The 23,168-nt window shown below is 35.3% G+C and overlaps 1 protein-coding gene across 1 annotated transcript in view; it reads right to left on the bottom strand.

The window, feature by feature from the left end:
- LOC150100509 (uncharacterized) overlaps positions 1-23,168 on the bottom strand; it is a 1,094,033-nt gene that overhangs the window by 366,163 nt on the left and 704,702 nt on the right. Inside the window, exon 26 of the mRNA XM_090402670.1 lies at positions 4,843-5,013. Within this exon, the coding sequence (XP_090258796.1) occupies positions 4,843-5,013 (171 nt within the window). The remainder of the gene's footprint in view (positions 1-4,842; positions 5,014-23,168) is intronic.

Raw genomic sequence — 23,168 nt, 5'->3', positions numbered from 1 at the left:
CAAAATGTAAGGTTTTAAAATTTGGGAAACAAAGATGAGATGCAAAATTTATGCTTGGTGGGGGGATATACTGTTGGAGGTGGAGGAAATAAGAGATCTGGGGGTGATGGCGGATAAGGATCTAAAATTTAGGGTACACATAGCCAAAATTGTGAAGATAACTCAAAAACTTCTGGGAATGATGCGGACTTCTAGAAGTAGGGAGATTCTTGATCCATTGTATAAGGTTTTGATTAGATCACACATGGACTACCGTGCCAGGATTTGATCACCTGGTTTTCAAAAGGATGAAGAGATGTTGATAAGGGTCCAGAGGTGAATGACTAAGATAGTTCTGACCCCTGAATGCTGAATATAAGGAAAGATTATGAAGATACAATTTACAGAGTCTAGTGGATAGGAGGAAGAGGGAGATATGATAGAGCCTACAAGTTAGTAAGGGGTCGTTATAGGATCAATGTTGGAAAGGTTCTACAGAAAACAGTGGGAGATCAGGAGAGAACCAGAGGTCATACCTGGAAACTGTATAAAGAGGGTGTGTGAGTAGGGGAATGAGAAGCAAGTTTTTTTCATGCAGAGTTGTAAATGATTGGAATGCCTTCCCTGAGAGTGTGGTGTCTGCAAGGAGTTTGAGTGTGTTTAAGACACAGTATAATGAGCTGTGTGTGATAAAAAACCTCCCAGATGAGTCTTTGACTCCATGAGGTCTTGGGGTAATAATAATAATATAATCCCCTGATCCATTGGTTGCAAAAGCAATGTGTTTTGGGGCATGTAAACAACACTGACATCCAATGGTGTTCTTACTTCAGCAAGGTTTTGGGGCATTATCCAAGAGAAGCAATGTCTTGGCTGGCAAATCATTTTCTTTACAGAAGCGAAGCACGGTAGGACAAAAATAATTTGTTCACCCATAATGATAATAATTTTTCAATTTTTTCATGAAGTTAACCACTGCTATAACGTACATGTTTTACATTTAGTGCTGCCATTGATTGTTGCACAGACTGTTTAATTCTATCTGTATTTTTCATAATTGTAGTAACAGTCGATGGAGGTAAGTTCATACTTCTACAGACATTAGCACGTGTCTACCCATCTTCCATTCTTCGAATTACCTCCATCTTCTTTTCAAGTGCGATTGATTTCGGCAGCTTCTCAACACCAAGTTCTGCTAATTTTTCTGCACTTCTATTATCAGACATGGTATGTAATTATGTACTTTATCAATTTAAATACGTATGTATGAAAAAAAAATTAAATAGAACAATTAGGTAGATTCAACATTAAAACTAGGTTTTGATACATATACGTCATAGTAGCTCGGTAACCACTCAGACACTAGAGTGCCTGCTAGCGTCATTTCTCAGTCAACTACACCACAGTAAGAAAGCACACACAGGCAACCGGCATTATTGTGAATCGCCATAAATTGAACCGGCGTTAACCGAGAGCTGTCTGTATTTATCCATAATTAATCCATAGCAAATGCTTTAGGTCTTAGGGGAAGAATTTGGTTTATGTCGGTGGTTCTCAACCTTCTTTCACGTTTGCCCCATTTTTTAATATTAGTTTTTGTGCCTCACCTCGCCCCCTTGCAATTTTTCTGTTGAGACACTGACAAAACCCATAAAAGTTAGCAAAACAAAACAAAAAAAAACTAAGAATTAATTAAAATGTTTAAATATTCATACAAATTTAAATATGTCATCAAATCTTTCAAAAATTGTATAGACCTGGCTTCACTGCAAAAACCTTTGAATCGTATCAGCCTTTCAGAAACATTCGCGATTTCATCATGGGAAGTCTTGAATGTTCTGGAAATGTTTCTGCGAGTATACATAAGGCTTGAAAGGGCAAGATGGCAGTAACACTGCAACAGTGACCAACAGTGAGAAGTCGATGGTTGGCGTTATTTTACTCCTATTCACACTGACTGTGATACATGGTATAAAAACAATCTTTTCTAGTATAGAAAAAATGGATAAATTTTTAATTAGACATAAGTAGGCATCTGACGACTGTGGAGCATTGATGTCAACAAATTCAGGTTCACAAAATATCATTCTAAAAGTAAAATCAAGAAAGTCTGCAACAGAATATTTAGATTTCGGTTTTACAAAGACTGAAGTAAATGATGAAGAAAGACCACTGTGTGTTATTTGTTTGAAAATTTTGGTGGCTGATAGCATGAAACTGAATAAACTTAAAAGATATTTGGAAACACTTCATAAGGAGTCTGTTAACAAACCTCGATAGGTCTTTGCTGCCAAACTGAAATGTTTTAAAAAGCAAAAATCTAGCATTAAAAAAGCTTTGTCTTAAATGAAGAAACTTTACTAGCTTCTTACAAATTTGCATATAAAATAGCTAGGTGTAAAAAAGCCCCACACTATTGCAGAAGACACAATTCTACCAGCTGCATTTGATATCGTGAAACAATGCTCGGAGAAAGTTTTACTAAACAACTACAGCACATACCCCTATCAAGTGATACTGTTGCTCAGCGAATTGGTGATATATATGAAGGTATACAGCAACAACTTTTGTCGAAGCTTTGTGACCAATTATTCTCAATTTAGCTTGACAAGGCAACAGATAGCAAAAAAGGATTGTCATTTAATTGCTTATGTTCGATGGATTATCATTGATTATCAGCAGTTGAAGAGTTATTGTTTTGTAAACCAACAGAAAGAAGAGCCACAGCACATGAATTGTTCAAAATATTGGACGATTTTATATGCATGCAAAGATACAGTGGAAAAATTGTGTTGGAATTTGCACTGATGGTGTTCGAGTTATGTCTGGAAGGTTTAAAAGTTTACGAACCCTTGAGAGGGAAAAATCTCCACAATGTATTTGGACACATTGCATGATTCATAGAGAGCTCTTGCTGCAAAGGAAATGAGTCCTGGTCTAAAATTGTGTTAACAACAGTTATAACCATGGTGAATTATATAAAATTGAGACCATTAAAATCAAGACTGTTGTTTGAACTTTGCAAAGACTCTGCTGGAGTGGAACTTTCAGCATTACTATTTTACTGCGACACAAGATGGTTATCACGGGGAAAATGTTTACAACATGTTTACGAATTAAGAGATGAAATAGCAATCTTCTTGGAAGAGGAAAATCCCAAAGAAGCAGAGAAGTTTAGAGATCACTTATTTGTGATGAAAGTGATTACTTGGTGGACATATTCGAGAAACTAAATATATTAAACCTGCAACTCTGAGGAAAAAATACACATATCTTAGAGATGAGTGACAAAGTTAATGTTTTTTGTAAAAAATGAGAGTTATGGAACAAAAAGGTAAAGCAACAAAAATTAGAAATGTTTGCAAATGTAGATGAGTTTATCAAAACCTACAAGTCAGAAGAGCAACATTTCAAAGTTTTATTTGAAACTATTAAAAATCATTTCACAATGTTGACAAAGAATTTTAGAAACTATTTTATAACTGACAACAACATAATTGCAATGTACGAGTGGGTTAGAATTCTATTTCAAATTACTGTGAAGGTTTCTCAATTGAAGTGAGGAACAATTTATCGACTTCAACGTTAAGTGGTGAAAACAAAAGACACTTTGCATCTAAATCACTGTTTGAATTTTTGGCTAGTGTTGATGAATTTTCTGCACTAAAGTGAAGAGCTTTTCGTGCACTTTTGCCATTTATCACCAATGTATCACCTTATATGAAAAGCTTTATTCCGAACAAGGGCCAAGGAAGACATTCATTTTCAGATTCATTGTTATTGTTTAGTTTTAATTAGTTGCTCATATTTTGCAATATGGATATGTTCCCATAAGTGTAACTAATTTATTCAATACAGTGGATTTTATACAGTTTATTATTTTATTTTCAGAGTGTATTTTATGTTTTTGTTTTTATATTGTTTTTATATTGTTTTTTCTTCATGCCCCCTTTAGGTATTTTGGACTCCCTTCCCAAAGGGAGCACTCCCCATAGGTTGAGAATCACTGGTTTATGTATTTCAGTAAATCATGTATCCACAGGAGACAAGAACTGAAGGGTTTAAGATTTTTGTGATTTCAGAAGGCTAGGAAGATATTTTTTGAGTAGACTTTAATTTTTTAATCTGAATGGGATCTTAATGTAATGAATGCTACGTAAGTAGTGCAGTCTCTGAGAATGGTATCCATTTTTCTATTGTATTCACTAGTGTTCACGATTAACATGAAACTACCCTTATCCGTTCTGGTGATAACTATACTGTTATGTTTGCACAGTTTTGTGAGGGCACTGTTTTGGCAAAATGATAGATTCCTATTTGGAGGTGAAGCTCCAGAAAGAAAGTTGCAACATCAAACCTACTGTTGTTAGCTATTTCTAGAACAGGTTTCATGTTTGATGTTGCCTTTGTGTTACATGTTCCACACTTGCTCTTTGAAGATGTCACCATGATTGACATGTTAAATATGAAAAATTTAACTTAAATTAAATGAAACTTAAAATATTAAATTCCTAATCCTTTCCTGGTGCTGTTTTACTCCATTAAGCCTCTAAGCTGAATTTCTCTGCACTTGTGTTAAGCCTTAGATGTTAAGATGCATGTGTTAACATATGCGTCATGAAAGCAACATAATTGCTTTCATGATGATCAGATCAGTAATACTAATTTTCATGATGATTAGATCAATAATACTTAATACTAATTTTAGTCTTAAATATAAACAAAATTAATTAATAATTACAAACTAATATGTAATAGGCTATATAAAAGAACCGAACATGTCGGCCAGCAGCAAGTATTAAATATCAAGTTAAGAGAGAAAAAAAAAGGTTATACAAGTTAGACATATGCCTCTTTACATACCAGAAATTCCTGTAAGTCCATCTCTTCCATGAATACCAGGAGATCCTGGTAAACCTTCTTTTCCAGATATTCCAGGAAATCCTTGCAAACCAGGGTCACCGTTCTCACCTTTAATGCCTGATAAGCCAGGTAGACCCTCATTTCCTTGAATTCCTTTATCACCAGTGATACCTGAAAGAATTACATAAAAATTTCATAATTCCTAAAATAAACAGTACAAATAAAAGTATAAAAGAAAAAGTATTTTTATGTATGAAAGGAAAAGACACAACAACGGTGAGAGGCAAGTACAAGGTGTGAGATGCCCCTATTCAGCATGAAAAAAGATGGACTAATTGGAATATTAAGTTTCTGGAAAACAGAACAGTAGGGTACAGAGCAGTCACCATCTGGTGAGAATTCATAGTACAGAAGTAGCAAATGTTTTGTTGATTATCCCTAAACTTGTTGCTGTGTTATAAAAAATAAGTGGCACTGAATGAATTATTTCACCTGAAAGCTGTTAACAGATAAGAAAACAACGTACATGATAATAGATGAATCACTAACAGGAGAAAAGGGATGTACAATTTTGTTAACTTCAGATATGTACCTTCAAGGGATATACATGATACTATGATGATAAACCATGAAAAGGTCACATAATTATTAACTATCTGTTGAAAATTATTATTATTTTTTCCCCTTGACTGCCATGCAGTAACAAGACTCATTGTGGGAGGTCAACACTAGGCAATACAGTCTATCATACCATTCTTAAATTACCATCTCAGGCAATGCATTCATCTACCACTCTTCATAAAAAACTTATTATCCTTTTACTCACTACTTCCTTTTGCAATGCACAGGGATGGCCCCTTGTCCTTGTAACTTCCCCTTGTTCTACCATATGAAAAATCTCCCAAGTTTTACCCTTCAACAGTGTAAATGTCTCAATCATATCTTCTCCTTTGTCTTCTATCCACTCCACTAAACCTTACAGTTTGCATGCATTCAGTCTATTCTCATCATCATCATCATTGTATACTCCTGATATCATTTTTGTAATCCATCTTTGTACTCTCTCCCTCTCTCTCTCTCTCTCTCTCTCTCTCTCTCTCTCCAAGGTTACTTTATCCCCCTTCAATACTGACTACCAGATCTCAACACAGAAATCCAAATGTGGTCTCATGAAAGTTTTATACAATGTGACCACCACACTTTTATCTCTCATGATCAATATTCAATGCAATACTGCAACAATTCTCTGGGAGGTCTTCACAACCTTTTGCAATATGTGCTTTGAACTTTAAATTTCTATCTGAAATCACCCGAAGATGCCTTCCTTCCTCCACTTCTTCCAGTATAACAACACTGTATGAGTGTCAAAACATCCCACTATGGACATGAAATTTTAAAAACCTTACACTTAGTTGCATTAAACTGAAATCCCCATTCATTTAACCACTGATCCAGCTTATTCAAATCCTCTTGAAGAGTCAAAACATCAGCACTATTACTAATAACCTTCCAAAGGTTCACATCATCATCTGCAAAAAACTGAATATCTCTCTGTAGTCATGTGACTATATCATTGACATAAATACTGAACAGTAATGGTCCCAGTACTAAATTCTGTGGAACTCCACTTCTAACCTTCTTACTCTCTAATATTACTTCCCAATATATAATTCTCTGATATCTGCCAGAAAGCCAGTTACCAATCCAAAGCACTAAGCTGATATACAAACCTACGTTTGCAATTTAAAAAGCAATTTATCATGTTGAACTCTGTAATTTTCCTTTGCAAAATTCAAAAGACAGAGTATGCCTTAACCTCATCCACTTCTCTTGTTACTCCCGTGTAAAAAGAAACCAGATCACTAAAGTAAGAGCACTCCTTCACAAATACACCGGTGTCCAAAAGCTAAGGACAAACTAAAATTTTCATGACTATAGCCAAATGTGGATATAAATTTATTGCCAGCATACTAATAAATTATACTACGAAAAAATTTTTTATAAATTTCATACAAATTAAATTGCATACATTTTTGGCAAAAGTTGCAAATTTCCTAAAAATGGAGCTAAGAAATTACTAAACAGTGCTTACAGATAACTATGTGGAGAGACATTTCAGTATGGAATATGTCTCTCCATGCTTAGCACTAAGTGATTCAGGAGTTCTTGAGGCAAACTGGCCCACCCCTTCTTTTTTTGTTTGTTTGTTTTGTAGAGGGGAATTTCAAGCAGTATTTGATCTCCCTATTGCATCCCAAATGTGTTCTGTGGAGTTGAGATCTGGGGAGTGTGCTGGCCACTCGATTCAATTAATATCCTCCATCTCCATAAGTATCTCCACTGCTCATGTATGATGTAGTGTGGCATTGTCATCCATAAAAATGAATTCTTGACCTACAGCAACATGAAACATCGAACATCATACTGAAGAACTTTATTGCAATATTGTTCACCGGTCATAGTCCTCTTTTCCAGCATTTATTACTTGGTATGTCCATTAAGCATAATGCTTTCTCTCATACCATTACAGTACTGCTGTATGTATCCCTTTCAAGAAGATTCTTGTAATAGTAAGTAGTACCACACACCAGATTGAGTCTCATCTAGAATCATGTAAAAAACTAAAATAAAAAGAGTACATTAACCCATTGGTGTCTTGTCCAATTTTTATGAATACAACATCACCGAAAATGTGCTCTACAAAGATACATGGATAAAGCAATGCAGACTATCAGGCATATAGGCCTATGTGTTTCAGACAACTTGCCACAATTTCTTGAGTTATCTGCGTATCTGTGCTTGAATGGAGCTGACTTGCAAGTTGACCTGCTATGATGCGTCAATTGCCTTTTGCTGCTATAACCACAAATCTGTATTCATGCTTCGTGGCAGAGTGAGGATGACCTCTTAGCAAACATATGGAACACATTCCACTGATTCAAAATGCTGCCCAGAGCTTGAATACAATGCTATGTGAGATCCCAAACTCTCTGGCATTATCAGTAATTCTGTGTCCTTCTTTGAGCTTTCCAATAATTTTTATTCTTCCCGACATGAAATCATCGAGATGATGTTTTTGAGACATTTCAAGACATCCAAAGTTTGCAACTTTATTCCTTCATTAAAATAGTTTCTTAAAACACAATTTGCTAAGCATAGCCTTTTGCCTTCTATCCTGTAGAGTGCTACCACATGAGCTCCTTTGTGCATGATTCAAAAATCTGAATGTGTACCTGGTTTGTACTTGAAATTGTTGGTTATACAAATTGTCATAAACTGTTTTGCAGTTGTAATCTTCAGAAATAGTGTTCATCCTTAAGTTTTGGACACTAGTGTACATGTTAGCATGCATAAATAATACTGCACTCATCATACTGCACAATTCTGTATGCAAATTCTTACCAATTCCTACAAAATTATAATAACTGCAGAAGAAATAAAAATAGGCTTATAGTTTGATACCTCCATTCTATCACTCCTTTTTTATCAATGGCACTATCCTACCCTCCTGCTCTCCAGAAATCTGACCCATTGCAATACTTTTATTAAACAGCTGGGTTAATAGCTCAGTCAGTTCGACAGGACACTGCTTAAAATAGGTCTTGAAATTCCATCTACTCCGTCTACCTTTTCGACATTTGGCAAACTCAGTATTTGGAATAAATCCTCTTCATTCAGTTCTAACAATTCACAACTCGTTATCCTTCTAGGAATAACAATGTTAACTAGCATGAAACACTCGAATCACAATTGATATGACTGAGACTTTTAAACTGTTGAGAGGTGGTTACAGGGTTGACACTGGGGAGTTCTTTCACTTGGTTGAACAGCGGGAAGGAGTCATGACAAGGGGCCATCCCTGGAAGTTACAAAAGGAAACTGTGAGAAAGAGGGTGAGGAGTGGTTTCTTTGCATGGAGGGTGGTTGAACCATGGAATGCACTGCCCGATAGAGTGGTGAGAGCGAGAACGTTCAATGCATTTAAGGAGTGGTATGATAGGCTTGTGTTTCTTAGAAAGAGTCTTTTGACTCCATGGAGGCCTGAATAATAATAATAACAACACTCAAATAAAGTAATCATTAAATAGCTTAATTATGTCCTCTGCATTGGTCACACAAGTACTGTATGCCCACACTTCGTAGAGCCGACCTTGGCTTTGTGCCAAGAAGGGTCAATTCATGCTGAAGGGGAGAAGTAAATAAAGGATGCATGAATTGGCCACCAACATGCAAAGTCACATGCTTTATACATAAATTTTTCAACTGTTGTATAAGCAAAATAGATATCACTTTAAGAACTAGAATTTTCATAAAAGAAAAACTAATTTTCCAACTTACAATAATAAACACTCATCCCATGAAACGCATTGATTACCCTAATATCAGAATGGACTCTCTTTCTTTTGGCATGCCCAGAAGTGTCGAAGGTTTCTCGCATCTGTGGGCATACAGTATCCTCTTCATCTAGCAAAGTAATCTATCCATATAATTTTTGTTACCATATAGCAAAAGAACACCTTGGGATTCTCATGGAATGGAGAACTAGTCTAATCTTATATTCTAATTTTTCTCTCTTTATAATATTAGTCACTTCTTAGTCTGAGTCTTATATTTCTCATGTAACTGTTTCTCTTGTTTTATTTTACTTATCATAATGGATCCAAACTGCCTTATCTTCTTCACTCAAGATTGTATACTTCACTCAAAGTATACAATCTGCCATTGCTATCAACAGTGTTTTTTTTAACTCCCATGCTCTATTGATCTCTTTTCCTTCAAATTTTTTCATCCATTGTACTGCTACAAGTTGGTTTCAAAGTCTATAGTAGTTGCCTGCCTTTAAATTCCACAAAAATTCCACCCCACTTGATATTTCTACATGGTTATTCATCCTCTATGTCAACACTACATAGTCATTCTGACCAAATGGAGGCAAGTATGATATCTCAGTCACAATCAGATCCTCTGCCACTATGACCAAATCCAATTATTGATCCTCGTGTTCATTCCGGCACATGCCTAAGACAGTTGTCCCTCAAGAAACCCCAAAATTCAGTTCCCTTATTACTATGCCAATTTTATCTCACCATAGTTGAAGTCCACCATAATGAACATTCACTTCGCACTTGCTAAACGAATTTGACTAAACAATTCCTGTTCATCCATCTATATTCTCTGGTTTATAGCAACATCCTACTAAATATCTTTTCTTATAAATATATATCTCACAACATATATTCTAAAAGTCATTGGTGTTATTTCCACTGTGATTCTCCACCCTGAGATTGCACAATTCATCTCTTATCATGAGTAACACTCAACCACCACCATGTTTACCTTCCCTATCCTGCCAAAATATGCTAAAGCCTTCGATTTTTCTCCCTGTTAGAACATTCTCCTCGGTTAACTAAATTTCACTGATAATCAATAACAATCTATGAAATGTTTGAGTCAATCATTGCCACAAACTCCTTACCTGGTGGGACCACTAGGCAGGGAGTGTGTGACTAATGTGTAGGCTGTGACAAGATAAGTAAATTTCATATTTTATGTGGGGCGATATTGTCTGATTTTTGGATTGAATGTTTGTAGATTATTAAATTTCTAAGGTGGTATTTCTTTAGATTCATTGTTTCTTGTTAGTGCTCTGACACTATACATGGGGTGAAAGGTATATGTTTGCAGGCAGGTGCGGAAGACAAGTAAAGTGAATGGCATGTAATTTTCAAAACCATTAGTGCCATGAATGTACTATTGTACGCATAGGAACATGTCATGGAAATTTATGTGGGGTGGCTGACTAAGAGAAAGGAGCAAGTATGGGTGTGTAGGAAGTGTGATATTCTGATGGACTGTGTGGCTTTTTTAAAGATAAGTAGGGAACATGGTATTGCAAGTGAAACAGTAGTTGAGGAAGATCCAGCAAATGTTCAGAAAATGTGTAAAAGTAATAGCAAAGAAAAGGGTTCAAATAACAATAAATAATGTATTAGGGATGTTGAAAAAACTTTTTTCCAACTTTGTTGAAAAAATTAATGATGTTGAGTGCAATTAACAGTAAGTTTGTGGGAGGGGGGGGCTTTACAGCAAACAAACCTGTGTGACTGATGTTAAGAGAGTGAGAGTGAATGATAGCAAAAAAATGATGGAAGATTTGAAAGCTGACATTAGTAAAGATGAGATAAAGTAGATGCAGAATGAAATGAAGAGAATTCTGGATATGTATGGAGGAGTGATGTTGGTATGAAAGAGGTAATGAAAGACTTGTGAGCAGCATCATATGGGGATTCAATTATTACAGGTATGATAAATGAGAAGATGCACAATGTTTGTTTTCTGGGAGGAAAATGAATAGAGTGACTGATCCATTGGATATCAGGAGTTTACCTTGATTACCTTGATGGACCTCTGTTTCACTCAGGATTTCTCCATGAGTGCAGGTCATAAAGATGCCTCCAACGATCTTGATCCTCTCTCTCTTCCATGTTATACCCACAGATTTCACTAGTGGATCTTCCCATCTTGTAGGTGGTCTTCCTGGTTTTCTCTTTATTCTTGGTTGCCAGTTGAGTATTCTATATATCCAGCTGTTATCCCTGAGTCTGGCTTTGTGACCTGCCCATCTCATCTTGCTTTCATATGCTGTAGTTACCACATCTTTTATGCCTGATCTCTTTCTTAGTTCCGTGTTTCTAACATGTTCCATTTTGCTAATGTTACAAATCCTATGTTCTATTGCACGCTGAGTTATTCTGAGTCTCTCTTCTTCTTTTCTTGCCATGTTCCATGTTTCTGATCCATATGTGAGTGATATCAGACATAAGCAAGCAAAAAGGTTGGTAGTGGTGGTACCCACCACTACCGTGTTCTGAGTCAATGACTTGATTCAGAACAAGGAAAATGTATGATTGGATATCAGGAGACTGTTGAGAAGGATAAAAAATAATAGAATGATAGGAAAGGTAGTCTGTGTGTTGCCCAGGTATGAAAGTGTTGAGATGAGGCAGACAGCAACAATTTTGAATATGTTAGCAGAAATGTATGAGGAGAAAGGAGTGTAGTTTGTTAATGTGTGGAATGAGTTTGAAGGACAAATTGAACTGTATAAATGTAACAGACTGCACTGAAACAGTTTTGGTGGGAGTCATTTGGAAAAAAATGTTGTTGAAAGGAAGAGTAATGAGTGCAGAAAATCAATCTGAGCAAGTAAGAAGCAGCATGAAAGAGCACGGAAATAAGTAAGGAGGAATTGAACTGATGCTTATGAATGGAGAAGTTGGTAGCCTGAGTGTAGAGAATGAGAGCAAGTGTGCAAGACAAAAGGGAATTAGGGAGACTCCAAGTGGACAGGAGAACACAGCATGAGAAAGGATGATGCACAAAGAAGTGTGTGTGTGTGTGTGTGTGTGTGTGTGTGTGTGTGTGTGTGTGTGTGTAGACAAGAACGGAAATGGAATGGTCTGGAGAGAGAGCAGTTGGATTAGAAAGTTCTGGGATGGGTAAGGAGAAAAAGAAATAGCTTGTGGAAGGTATGGAGATGTCCTATCTAATAAATGGTATCAGTGAAACTTGTCATAGATACAGAATGAGCTGTAATGTTTGCATATGAGTGCTAGAAGTAAAAGAAACAAGGGAAATGAATTGTTGCATTGATTGAGTTCATTCACTCAAAAAATTTTGGAAGAATAAGTGAAACACGTTTATTGTGAAGATAGGAAGGATCAGTGGCAGCCAGTAAAAATTTTAAGTGGGGGTGCTGCATATACAAAAAAAAAAAAAATTCTAATCAGTAACAAATTTATTAATAAATAAATTTACATATTAAAAAACAAATATCAGCGTTAGATTGCAGTGCATTTGTTTCGTGTAACGATAATTGAAAAAATATAATTCTTTTTATATTTTCAACAGTGACACTTGTCATAATTCAGCCTTGTATCTATAATAAATAAATAATTATAGATACATAGAAAACAGCAGTTATATAAGAAAATTTAAAGAAGCTGCTAATATGCTAAAAAACCCAACCTATTGCAATAAAAATCAAGGTTTAATTCTCCATCAAGTGTGGTCAGCTCTAATAAAAAATCTACCTCAATCTGAGCTCAGACTGTGTGAACGAGAACAAGAACACGTGACATCGTCCACTATTGTTCAACATCAATAACGTTATATATCTGCATTCTGTTATTTGAGTTTTATGAATAGCCAGACAGTTATGATTTGTATTTATTAATTCTCTTGTTTAAACTTTAAGTTATACTATTTATCCCCTGAAGATGTAAATCCTATGATTTACGAAACTTGTTGGGAACTATTATTTCAGTGTTTTATATAACTGAATAATAAAAAAATGTGGTATAATCACTGAAATATATCTTTTGAACCAATTAGCCACAGAAGTCTACGCCTGCAATTACAAACTCACGGTGAGTGCTTTTGGCATAAAGTTATACAACTAAAGAAACTACGCATTAAACATCTCAACTTCATTAATCGTCTAATTTTCCTCATCTGATGCAGAGATAACGAAGTCATCCCAAAATTAATCAAATTAAACACATATTCCACACAAACAAGGCCTCCAGAATTTATCATAAAATGGAACTAGCTTTTCTAAGAGAAAGAATTACAGTCACTGGAGCTGAATTAGCATTAATTAGTAATAACACTTTTTCTCTTGATAATGAACTGGCCACATCTCTTCCATCCTACCTATGGAACAACATTGATAGTGTTGCATTTAACAAGCAATAGCGATCTCAGAACAGAAGAAACGTACATTAATTCATAAGTTCAATGTACTCCTTCAGAAGAAGGAAATACATAAAAAACAACTAGATCATTCAAAAGCAGTTATTATTCTTTCTTCGAGAGTCCTAAACAAAAGAGAAGAATAATCTTTTACTTAAGGGTTTTAACTTCGCCTTAACCCCACATTTCCTTCCAAAAATTGATATCATAGCACAAATAGAAAAAGGAATTAGAAATCTACCGGACAACACGGCAGATCTTATCCGTATAGAAAGCACAGTTTTACTATTAAAAAGCAGATTACCGAGCCTGTGTAGCTCAGTGGATGTGGCGTTTGCACACCACCGCGCTTGGCCGCATGAAGGAAGACTTCGTTTCAAGTCTAGTCGGCGACTAGAGGAAATTTTTCTAAGCCTTTTTTCGACCGGTTCCCGAGTTAGTCGATCTCTGGCACGGGCAAGCAGGTTTTTCCTCCCGGAAACTCGGGTTTTTCGTCCTGTAAACTCAAGAAAATCGACCGTAGAACCCACATTATTTCAGACATTAAATATATTGTGTTAGGGCTAGGGACCACGAGATGGCGGCACATTTGAGCCGTCTCTCTTCACTGCGTACCGCTTAATTAGTGATAGCTTTGGGCCATCTGTCTCTGATTGGGTACCAGTGGAGATTGAACTGCCCACTCAGTCTCCAAAAGTTAGAGAGGGCTAAATGGCCTCACCTACTCCCGTATCGTATACGGGAATAAAAAAAGGCATTAGCTGATTTTTTTTTTTTTTTTTTTTGAAAGCAGATTACCTCGTAGGAATCTACCTTACAATGAATACGTTTGCCTTAAAAAGTTAAAGGATGACAAAAATATTGTCATAATAAAAGTGGATAAAGGCAATGCAACTGTCGTTTTAAATGCTACAGAATATGATAACAAAATGAAAAGTCTCCTGGAAGATACCAACACCTACAAATCCATAGACAGAGATCCGACTTGGCCTACACACAAAAAAACAAATGATCTAATTAAAAAAGTGCCTCTCTGGACGGAAGAACTTAAAAAATACTTACAATCAAAACATCCTTTGATACCAAGAATATATGGTGTTCCAAAGATCCCTAAGACAGATATATCTTTAAGACCAATACTAGATGGAAGAGATTCACCGACTTCCAACTTGGCGAAATACCTCACCAACATGATCTCACAAATATATAGGAAAAACATCTTCCTTCATAAAAAATAGTAAACATTTCACAGAAAAAGTGAAAGATATACATAGTGGTCCAACAGACATCTTAACAAGTCTCGACATTATCAGCTTGTTTACAAACGTCCTGAGACAAGAAATTTTGAATCTCCTAGAAGACCTCTTCCCTCCGGACATCTTGAATCTTTTTAAACATTGTATAAACAATACTTTTTTCATCTATAAAGATAGAATCTGGGAACAAAAAGGACTGGCCATGGGTTCATCATTATCACCGGTATTAGCAAACCTATTTATGGAAAAATCTGAAATCAATGCTCTTAAGAATTACCATAAAAAACCAAAAATATGGCTACGCTATGTGGACTGTTGTGTCGGAAAAAGTGCTGATTCACTTTTGATGTGTCATCCTGTTTCCGACCCAACATAGGGTAACGTTAAAAACCATGGATATGGACATATTTATGCCTCCAGAAGAAAATGTACATTTTGCTAACTCAGAACTATGTCTAACCATTTTAGTTGTAGACATAAAGTGAATTTTAGTAGATTCAATGATGAAATGTTACTATTAGATGTACGTAAGATACAAGTATTAGAGCCATGTCAAAGCAGTTCAGAGTTGCAGTGAACCAATCGGCCACCACTATGAGCATGACGTAGTCACCAAGAGAGAGCGTTTACATTTACTATTTAAGTTTCGGCGCATGATTCAATCGCTCTTGAGTTTTCTGTTCCTGGTTCCTGATCCACATCTTGGATAGCTGTGAAGCTTGCCGCCATACCCAGCAACGATCTCCCTGTTTGCTGTACATGCCGTGTCGAGTATAGCCACACCAAAGGAATGCGGCCAGAATTCCAACAATGAGCCGTTGGTTAGTCATGCCAACATATAAGTCAGCGAGAGGTGATCCTTTCGAAGAAAATAGAAGTATGTCACAGACGCCATAAGAATACACGGTGAGAAAACGCAGAAGTGTAATTAAGGAAGTCCCAACAACTACGAGAAAAGGCAAGAATGGTAAGGTGCAAGTTTTCGTACTTAATTTGAATAATAACCAAAGAAGGTATAGGAACCAGAGAGTTAAGGAGCTCCTTATAATCAACTTTCATTTAGTGTCTAAAGAACTGTTTTGGACATTTCTGTCTACATCTAATAAGCAAGTAACACCCTAAGCTTAAGCTGAGCAGGGAACCAAGCTTTCGAACTGTTTATTTTAGAAGAAACATTTATGTCATTGTATTAGAATAAGCTTGAATATTAACTGAATTTTAGGGGAAGATAAAGTCTGAACATAAACTAGAATATTGTCCTTTGTTAAAATTGCAAGACGGAATACGTCTGTTATACTCTATACTAGGCACGTGCTATTTTATACGTGGGAACTGAGTAACTCTGTGACAATTAACCGAGTCTGAACATAATTACACAAAGGAAAGTACGAGACTGTTAGAATAGATTTTAGAGTAGACATTTTGGTTATATTAACTTAAGGGAGGGGGGGGAAGCTCAGACTCTTTAACATTGGAATTTCTGATTAAAGTGTATATATGTAAGTGTTTAAATAAATGTATTTCTTTAACCCAAGCCTCATGAGTCTGTCACTTTCTGAGATTTGAATTACCACTTATTAAATTTTGGACCATGCATAAGTAAGAGGGGAATCCATTATCAAAAAGAAAAGGGGGGACCACGACTGCAAATCATTTGATCCCTATATTATTTTGAGTTGTTTAATTGTGTATCAGAAATTAATTGCCGGCTGGCACAGTCGATTTAAATAATTATAAATTTGTCAGCAATGGAATAACTGAAGCTATAAAGTGTTAGAGAGATAATATAACCATAACATAATAGTAAAATAAATAGAGAAAAACCAAGACATAACAGGACAATATTTTCATCATATTCAGTGGAACAACAGATGAACTTATCAATTTCAAAGATTATCTCAACAATTTGCACAACACCATAAAATTCACTTTAGAACAAGAAAAAAATCAAAAACTTCCTTTTCTGGATATTCTATTACAAGTTAATGAAGAAAATAAACTCTCCTTCTCAGTATATAGGAAGCTGACAAACACTGGAAGATTTCTAAAAATAAGCTTAATTAAAACTCTTCGAGACAGAGCATACAATATCTCCAGCACACAAGAAAGATGTAATGAAGAACTAAAATACTTAACACAAATCCTCCAACAAAATGGATATGAAACAAAAACCATCAAGAGAATCCTTAAAATGCCTCCAGCTAACAACACAATAAAACAGGATTACAAAAACGCAATCTCGCTTCCTTATATCAAAAACGTTACAGATAAGCTAGCCAAATTAATGAACAAACACAACATAAAAGTAGCCTTCCTTCCTATGGAAAAAATCTCAAGATTGCTACATCCACCAAAACCACCTCATCATCCTCTTAAAAAACAGGAGTTTGCAAAATCCATTGCTCTTACGGGATTTGCTACGTAAGACAGACAGGAAGAGCTGGAGAAATACGCATGACTGAACACCAAAAAGACCTACAATACAAAAGGGAACAAAAAAAACAGATCTTGCTTTCCATACCACTTCCACTAGACACGATGCACTCTGGCAAAAAACGACGATGTCATACACAGAAAACAACAGTTATATAAGAAAATTTAAAGAAGCTGCTAATATGCTAAAAAAACCCAACCCAATGCAATAAAAATCAAGGTTTAATTCTCCATCAAGTGTGGTCAGCTCTAATAAAAAAATCTACCTCAATCTGAGCTCAGACTGTATGAACGAGAACAAGAACACGTGACATCGTCCAGTATTGTTCAACATCAATAACGTTATATATCTGCATTCTGTTATTTGAGTTTCATGAATAGCCAGACGGTTATGATTTGTATTTATTGATTCTCTTGTTTAAACTTTAAGTTATACTATTTACCCCCTGAAGATGTAAATCCTATGATTTACGAAACTTGTCGGGAACTATTATTTCAGTGTTTTATATAACTGAATAATAAAAAAATGTTGTGTAATCACCGAAATATATCTTTTGAACCAATTAGCCACAGAAGTCTACGCCTGCAAATAATTATATTTTAACAAAAAAAAATAAATAAATAAAAAATATTGACAAAAAATAGTTCACCATGCACAAGCACCAATAATAAACGTTTCATATCTCACAGAAATAGCGTGCGTAAAGATACTAAAAATACAAATTGTGTCTGAATGATGTAACGTGCAATGATAAGCGCCAACAAATATTGGCATTAGACTGCAGTGATTTTGTTTTGTGTAACGATAATTGAAAAAATATAATTATTTTCATATTTTCAACAGTGACACTCGTCATAATTCAGCCTTGTATCTATAATAAATAATTAATTATATGTTATTGTATGAAATCAACCATAATACCAATACCAAAAAAGAATAATGCAAACAAATGCAGCCAATTTAGAACAATAGCTTTATTCTCACGTGTTAGCAAAATTCTGCTAAAAATTATTCAAAATAGAATTTATTCAAAAATAGATTGTCTATTGGATGAAGACCAATTTGGATTCAGAAAGAATAAACGAACAAGAGAGGCAATACTCTGTTTAAGAACAATAATAGAGAGAAGATTACACCTTAGTCAAAATACTTACATTTGCTTCCTTGATTTAGAGAAAGCATTTGATAAAGTAAACCAGCAAATACTCCTAAACTGTTGTCTAACTAATATCGGCATAAATTTGAGGGATAGGAAAATAATTTATCAAATTTACAAAAATCAAAATGGACAGATTAAAATCAATGATAAGGAGAAAATAATAAATATAAGGAGTGGAGTAAGACAAGGATGTATACTTTCACTACTTTTATTTAATTTATATATGGAAAAGGCCATTCAGGAAACTAAATATACAATAAATAGTGGTATAAAGATAAATGGTGAGCAAGTCATGTGTATCGGATTTGCTGATGACATAGCCCTTGTAGCAGAAAACAGAAGAACGTTAAAAACAATGCTAGAATTACTAAATAATAACCTTGAAAAATATAAAATGAAAATCAACATAGATAAGAATAAAATCATTGTTACAGGCAAAATCCCTACCAATATAGAGCATATAGACATCAGCGGAAAACAAATAAAACAAGTGAAAAGCTTTAAATATTTAGGAAGCCTAATAACTGAAGATGGCAGAACAAGAAAAGACATAAGATCAAGAATAAACAATGCAAAAACCCAATTCTCTAAGATGAAAAGCATTTTAACAGGAAACCTCGACCTACAATTGAAAAAAAAAATTAGTAAAGACATTGATATGGAGCATTGCACTGTATGGATGTGAAACCTGGATTCTAGGCAGAAAAAATGTAAGAAGATTGGAGGCTTTTGAAATGTGGTGCTGGCGCTACATGAACAAAATAAAATGGATAGAAAAAAAAATCAAACCAACAAGTCTTGAGAGAGATAAACGAAACAAGAACTCTAATTAAATCGATCAAAATTAGAAGGGATAAGTGATTTGGACATATACTTCGACATGGAGTTGTGAAAAGAATAACTGAAGGCAAAATAGAGGGGGAAAGAAGAAGCGGCAGACCAAGGAAAAGCTTTCTTGACCAAGTCGAAGACAGCACGAGTTTGAGGAGTTACCAGGAGGTTAAGAAGAAAGCCCATGACAGAGCGAAATGGAGGAAATTGCTGCTGAGCTACCAGTCACAAGACTGATGCAACTGATGATGATGATGATTCTAATTTTTAGTGGAACCTGTGTCATAGTAATTAAATAATAAAGTAACATGTAAAAAACCACAGTGATATCTTTAATTAGTAAAGGACATATATTTCATACTAAAATTAATAGTACATCTTCAGTCTGAATATTATAATAATATTGACAAAAAATAGTTCATCACGCACACGCACGTTTCATATCTCACAGAAATAACATGCATAAGGATACTAAAAATACACTGCTATTTGGGCAGTCTGAATGACATAACGTGCAATGACAAGCGCAAACAAATATCGGCATTAGATCGCAGTGCATTTGTTTCGTAATCTTAAGTGTTAATCGAACAATTCCAATTATTAACTATTCAATCAATGTCAAAACATAAGCCATAGACTTTAACATGTTGTATTGGATTTATATAATGTTGCAAGCATTGTAATTATTTATAAACACAAACAAAATTTAAATATTTCATTTTTTCCTTGGGGGGTTCTGCAGTGTCGCAGTGCTTATGTATGGCCGCCACTGGAAAGGATAAAAAGTGAGGTGGAGTGCTACTGATAATAGAAAAAGAGTTATGTTCATACAAGTTGGAGATAGTGGCAGTGATTTTGAGGCAGTATGGTGTGAAAAAGAGGTGAATAGAATGAAATATTTAGTCAGATGTTTACGAGGATGGTCTGAAAAGTTCTCAGCCTAACAATGAAAAAAAGAATTTATAATTTTAAAATTATTTTTATTTTTCAGCATAATCTCTCTCAAGACTAATACATTTATCCCGTGATGCTCCAGTGCCATTATATTGTCCCTGTAGTGGTTCTCAGTAAGATCTGCAAAATACCCCTCTACAGCTACAATCACCTCTTGATTTGAAGAAAAACGCTGACTAGTGAAGAAGAGTTTTAGTTTTGGGAAGAGATAGAAGTCAGAGGGAGCCAAATCTGGGGGATAGGGTGGATGTTCCAACAATTCATAGTGCAGATCCCTTGATTTTCCCATTGCCAAAACATTTTTGTGGGCTGGTGTACTGTCCTGATGAAAGATCATTTTTTTCTTCTGCAAACTGGGTCTTTTCTCACAAATTTTTTTGTCTAGTCTGGTTAAAAGATTGGAATAATATTCCACAGTTATTGTTTTAGCCTTTTCAAGATGATTAATAAACAAAATGCCTTTAGTATCCCAAAACACCGGTGCCATGACCTTTCCTGCTGATGGAGCCGACTTTGTCTTCTTTGGCACTGAACATCCGGCTTCTGTCTACTGATTTGACTGCTCTTTGGATTCTGGTGTATAATGGCGAATTTAAGTCTCATCCATAGTAATAAATCAAGGCACAAAATCAGTTTTATTCTTGTTAAAATGCTCCAAGCACTGTTCAGAGATTTTCATGCGAGTTCGTTTTTGATCTGCTGTGAGCAAGCGCGACACCAATCTTGTGCAAGCTTTCTCATTTGCAATTCTTCATGCAAAATATATCCTACACATTTTTTTTGCAATGCCTACAGTCTTAGCAATTTCACACACTTTGACTCGCCGCTAATCCAATACCATATCGTACACTTGATCAATGATTTTTGGTGTTGTTACAATTTTTGGACATCCTTCATGTGGATCATCTTCAAGGCTGGTGCAGCCACGTTTAAACTTGGCAGCCCATTTCTTAATTGTCAAAAAATTAAGGAGAAGAGTGCCCATAAACTTTTATGAACTGCAAATGAATTCTTTTGGCATTAAACCTTCTTTTACAAAGAATTTTATAACCATATGATACTCAATTTTATCAATTTCGAAGGATACAGACAACACTTTTGCTTAAGACAGCTTATAAAACAAACAAACTACTTGATAGAATGACTTGAAATTTCACTTGGAAAAAAAATCTTGCTGATGGTGTTGCCATCTATGGTCAAGGCCAAGAATTTTTCAGACCACCCTTGTAATCTTTAAAGGTACCTGTGGCATGACTATAAACAATCAATTACAGAATAACCACAGTAATTAACTTTATTGAAATGAAAGTACAGATTTTCGTACTGAAAATAACAGTACATCATCCCCAACTCTCTCATTGGTTTTTTTATGTTGATGATGTCTTTGCTGTTTGGCCTTTCTGAAAATGAGCTTGCACTTTCTTACAATGGATCAATAGCCTTCACCCATCATGGGAAAAAAAAAAAGGCTGGTAGTTTACCATTCTTGGACATTCCTGTTATGCACACAGCCTCCAGTAATTTATCAACCAGTGTTTATCAAAAACCTACCTTCACTGGCAGATACGTTCATCAAAAGTCTGCTCATCGCACCTCTCAAAAAATTAATGTTATCAAGTCTGTAATATCAAGCACGTAATGTGTGCCCTCTCCCACAAGCTTACAACAAGAACTTCTCACTATCAAAATGTTAATGGAATTTAATGGTTACAACTCCAATCAAATCCAGCAAATAATAGACTCCTATGTTCCAACACCTCAGGATTCATCAACAGACTGCAGGGTTCCAATCCCTTATATTTTTGGTATCTCTGAACCGATTGGTGGAATTTTGAAGAAGTATCATCTTATTCCTACATATTTTTCAATCAACAAAATTTCTCATCTGCTGCCATCTACAAAAGACAAACTGTCACCTCTATCATTAGCTGGCATTTACCAGATACCTTATGAATGTAATCTGACATACTTGGGGCAGACAGGCTGTTCTGTGAAAAAATAATTAATGAACATCAATATTATATTGAATACATGAAACCTCAAAAGTCTAGTCTGGCACAATAGCATTGACACTAAACATGGTATCCGATGGGATGAAGCGTGTCTTCTCCATAGAAACAGGTTTAAATATAACACCTTTTCAAAGAAAGTTGTGAAAGCCTTTTACATCAGCTAAGTCTGAATCGGAATGATTATCTCTCTCTCCCAAAAGCTTGGAAGATTCTTACTTTATGTAACCATCAAAAATAGTTTTTAATAATATTATTTATTAACACATTCGCTGCCATGCTCCTTGGGCATTAGTTTGTTACCACACATCAAGCATTTTCACTTCTTCAAGGTCAGTATGAGTTGACATTTGAGGATATTCATAGTTGGCTTGTAAGGCTCATAGTTCGCTGTCACACTCCTTGGGCATAGTGTGTTACTGCATGCCAAGCACTTTCACTTCTTCAAGGTCAGTACGAGTCATCGACATACGAGTATATTCGTAGTTGGCTTGTGAGGCTCATATACCAACTACGAGTATACTGGTAGTAGGCAGCGAATGTGTTAATATTAATTTCTAGCATGCAGCAACAGTTTTTAATTGGTAAACCACCAACTGCTGTATGTACCTTGTATTCCTGTTTCTTTAATTTGCTTGTTTCTACACACTGATGATGATGATGTACTGTTATTTTCAGTAGGAAATATCTGTACTTTCATTTCATTAAAGTAAATTACTGTGGTTATCGTGTAATTTATTGTTTTTAGTTGGATCTTGTTATAGACCTGGTAATACAGAGGGTAGTGACCATGAAATGTATAGGCAAAGTAGCTAAGCAAACAGGAAAAGGGTGATCATTATGGGCGATTTCAATTATGGCAATATAGATCAGGATGACAAGATAGCAATGGGAATAATAAATTATTCCCACTGAAGAGACCTCAATAA

Source organism: Typopeltis vanoorti, chromosome 13, assembly GCF_054136105.1.
Source record: "Typopeltis vanoorti isolate ZY-2024b chromosome 13, IOZ_Tvanoo_1.0, whole genome shotgun sequence".
Taxonomy (NCBI): Eukaryota; Metazoa; Arthropoda; class Arachnida; order Uropygi; family Thelyphonidae; genus Typopeltis; species Typopeltis vanoorti.
The sequence above is the reverse complement of the archived record's forward strand: the minus strand, read 5'-3'. Positions and strand labels throughout refer to the sequence as shown.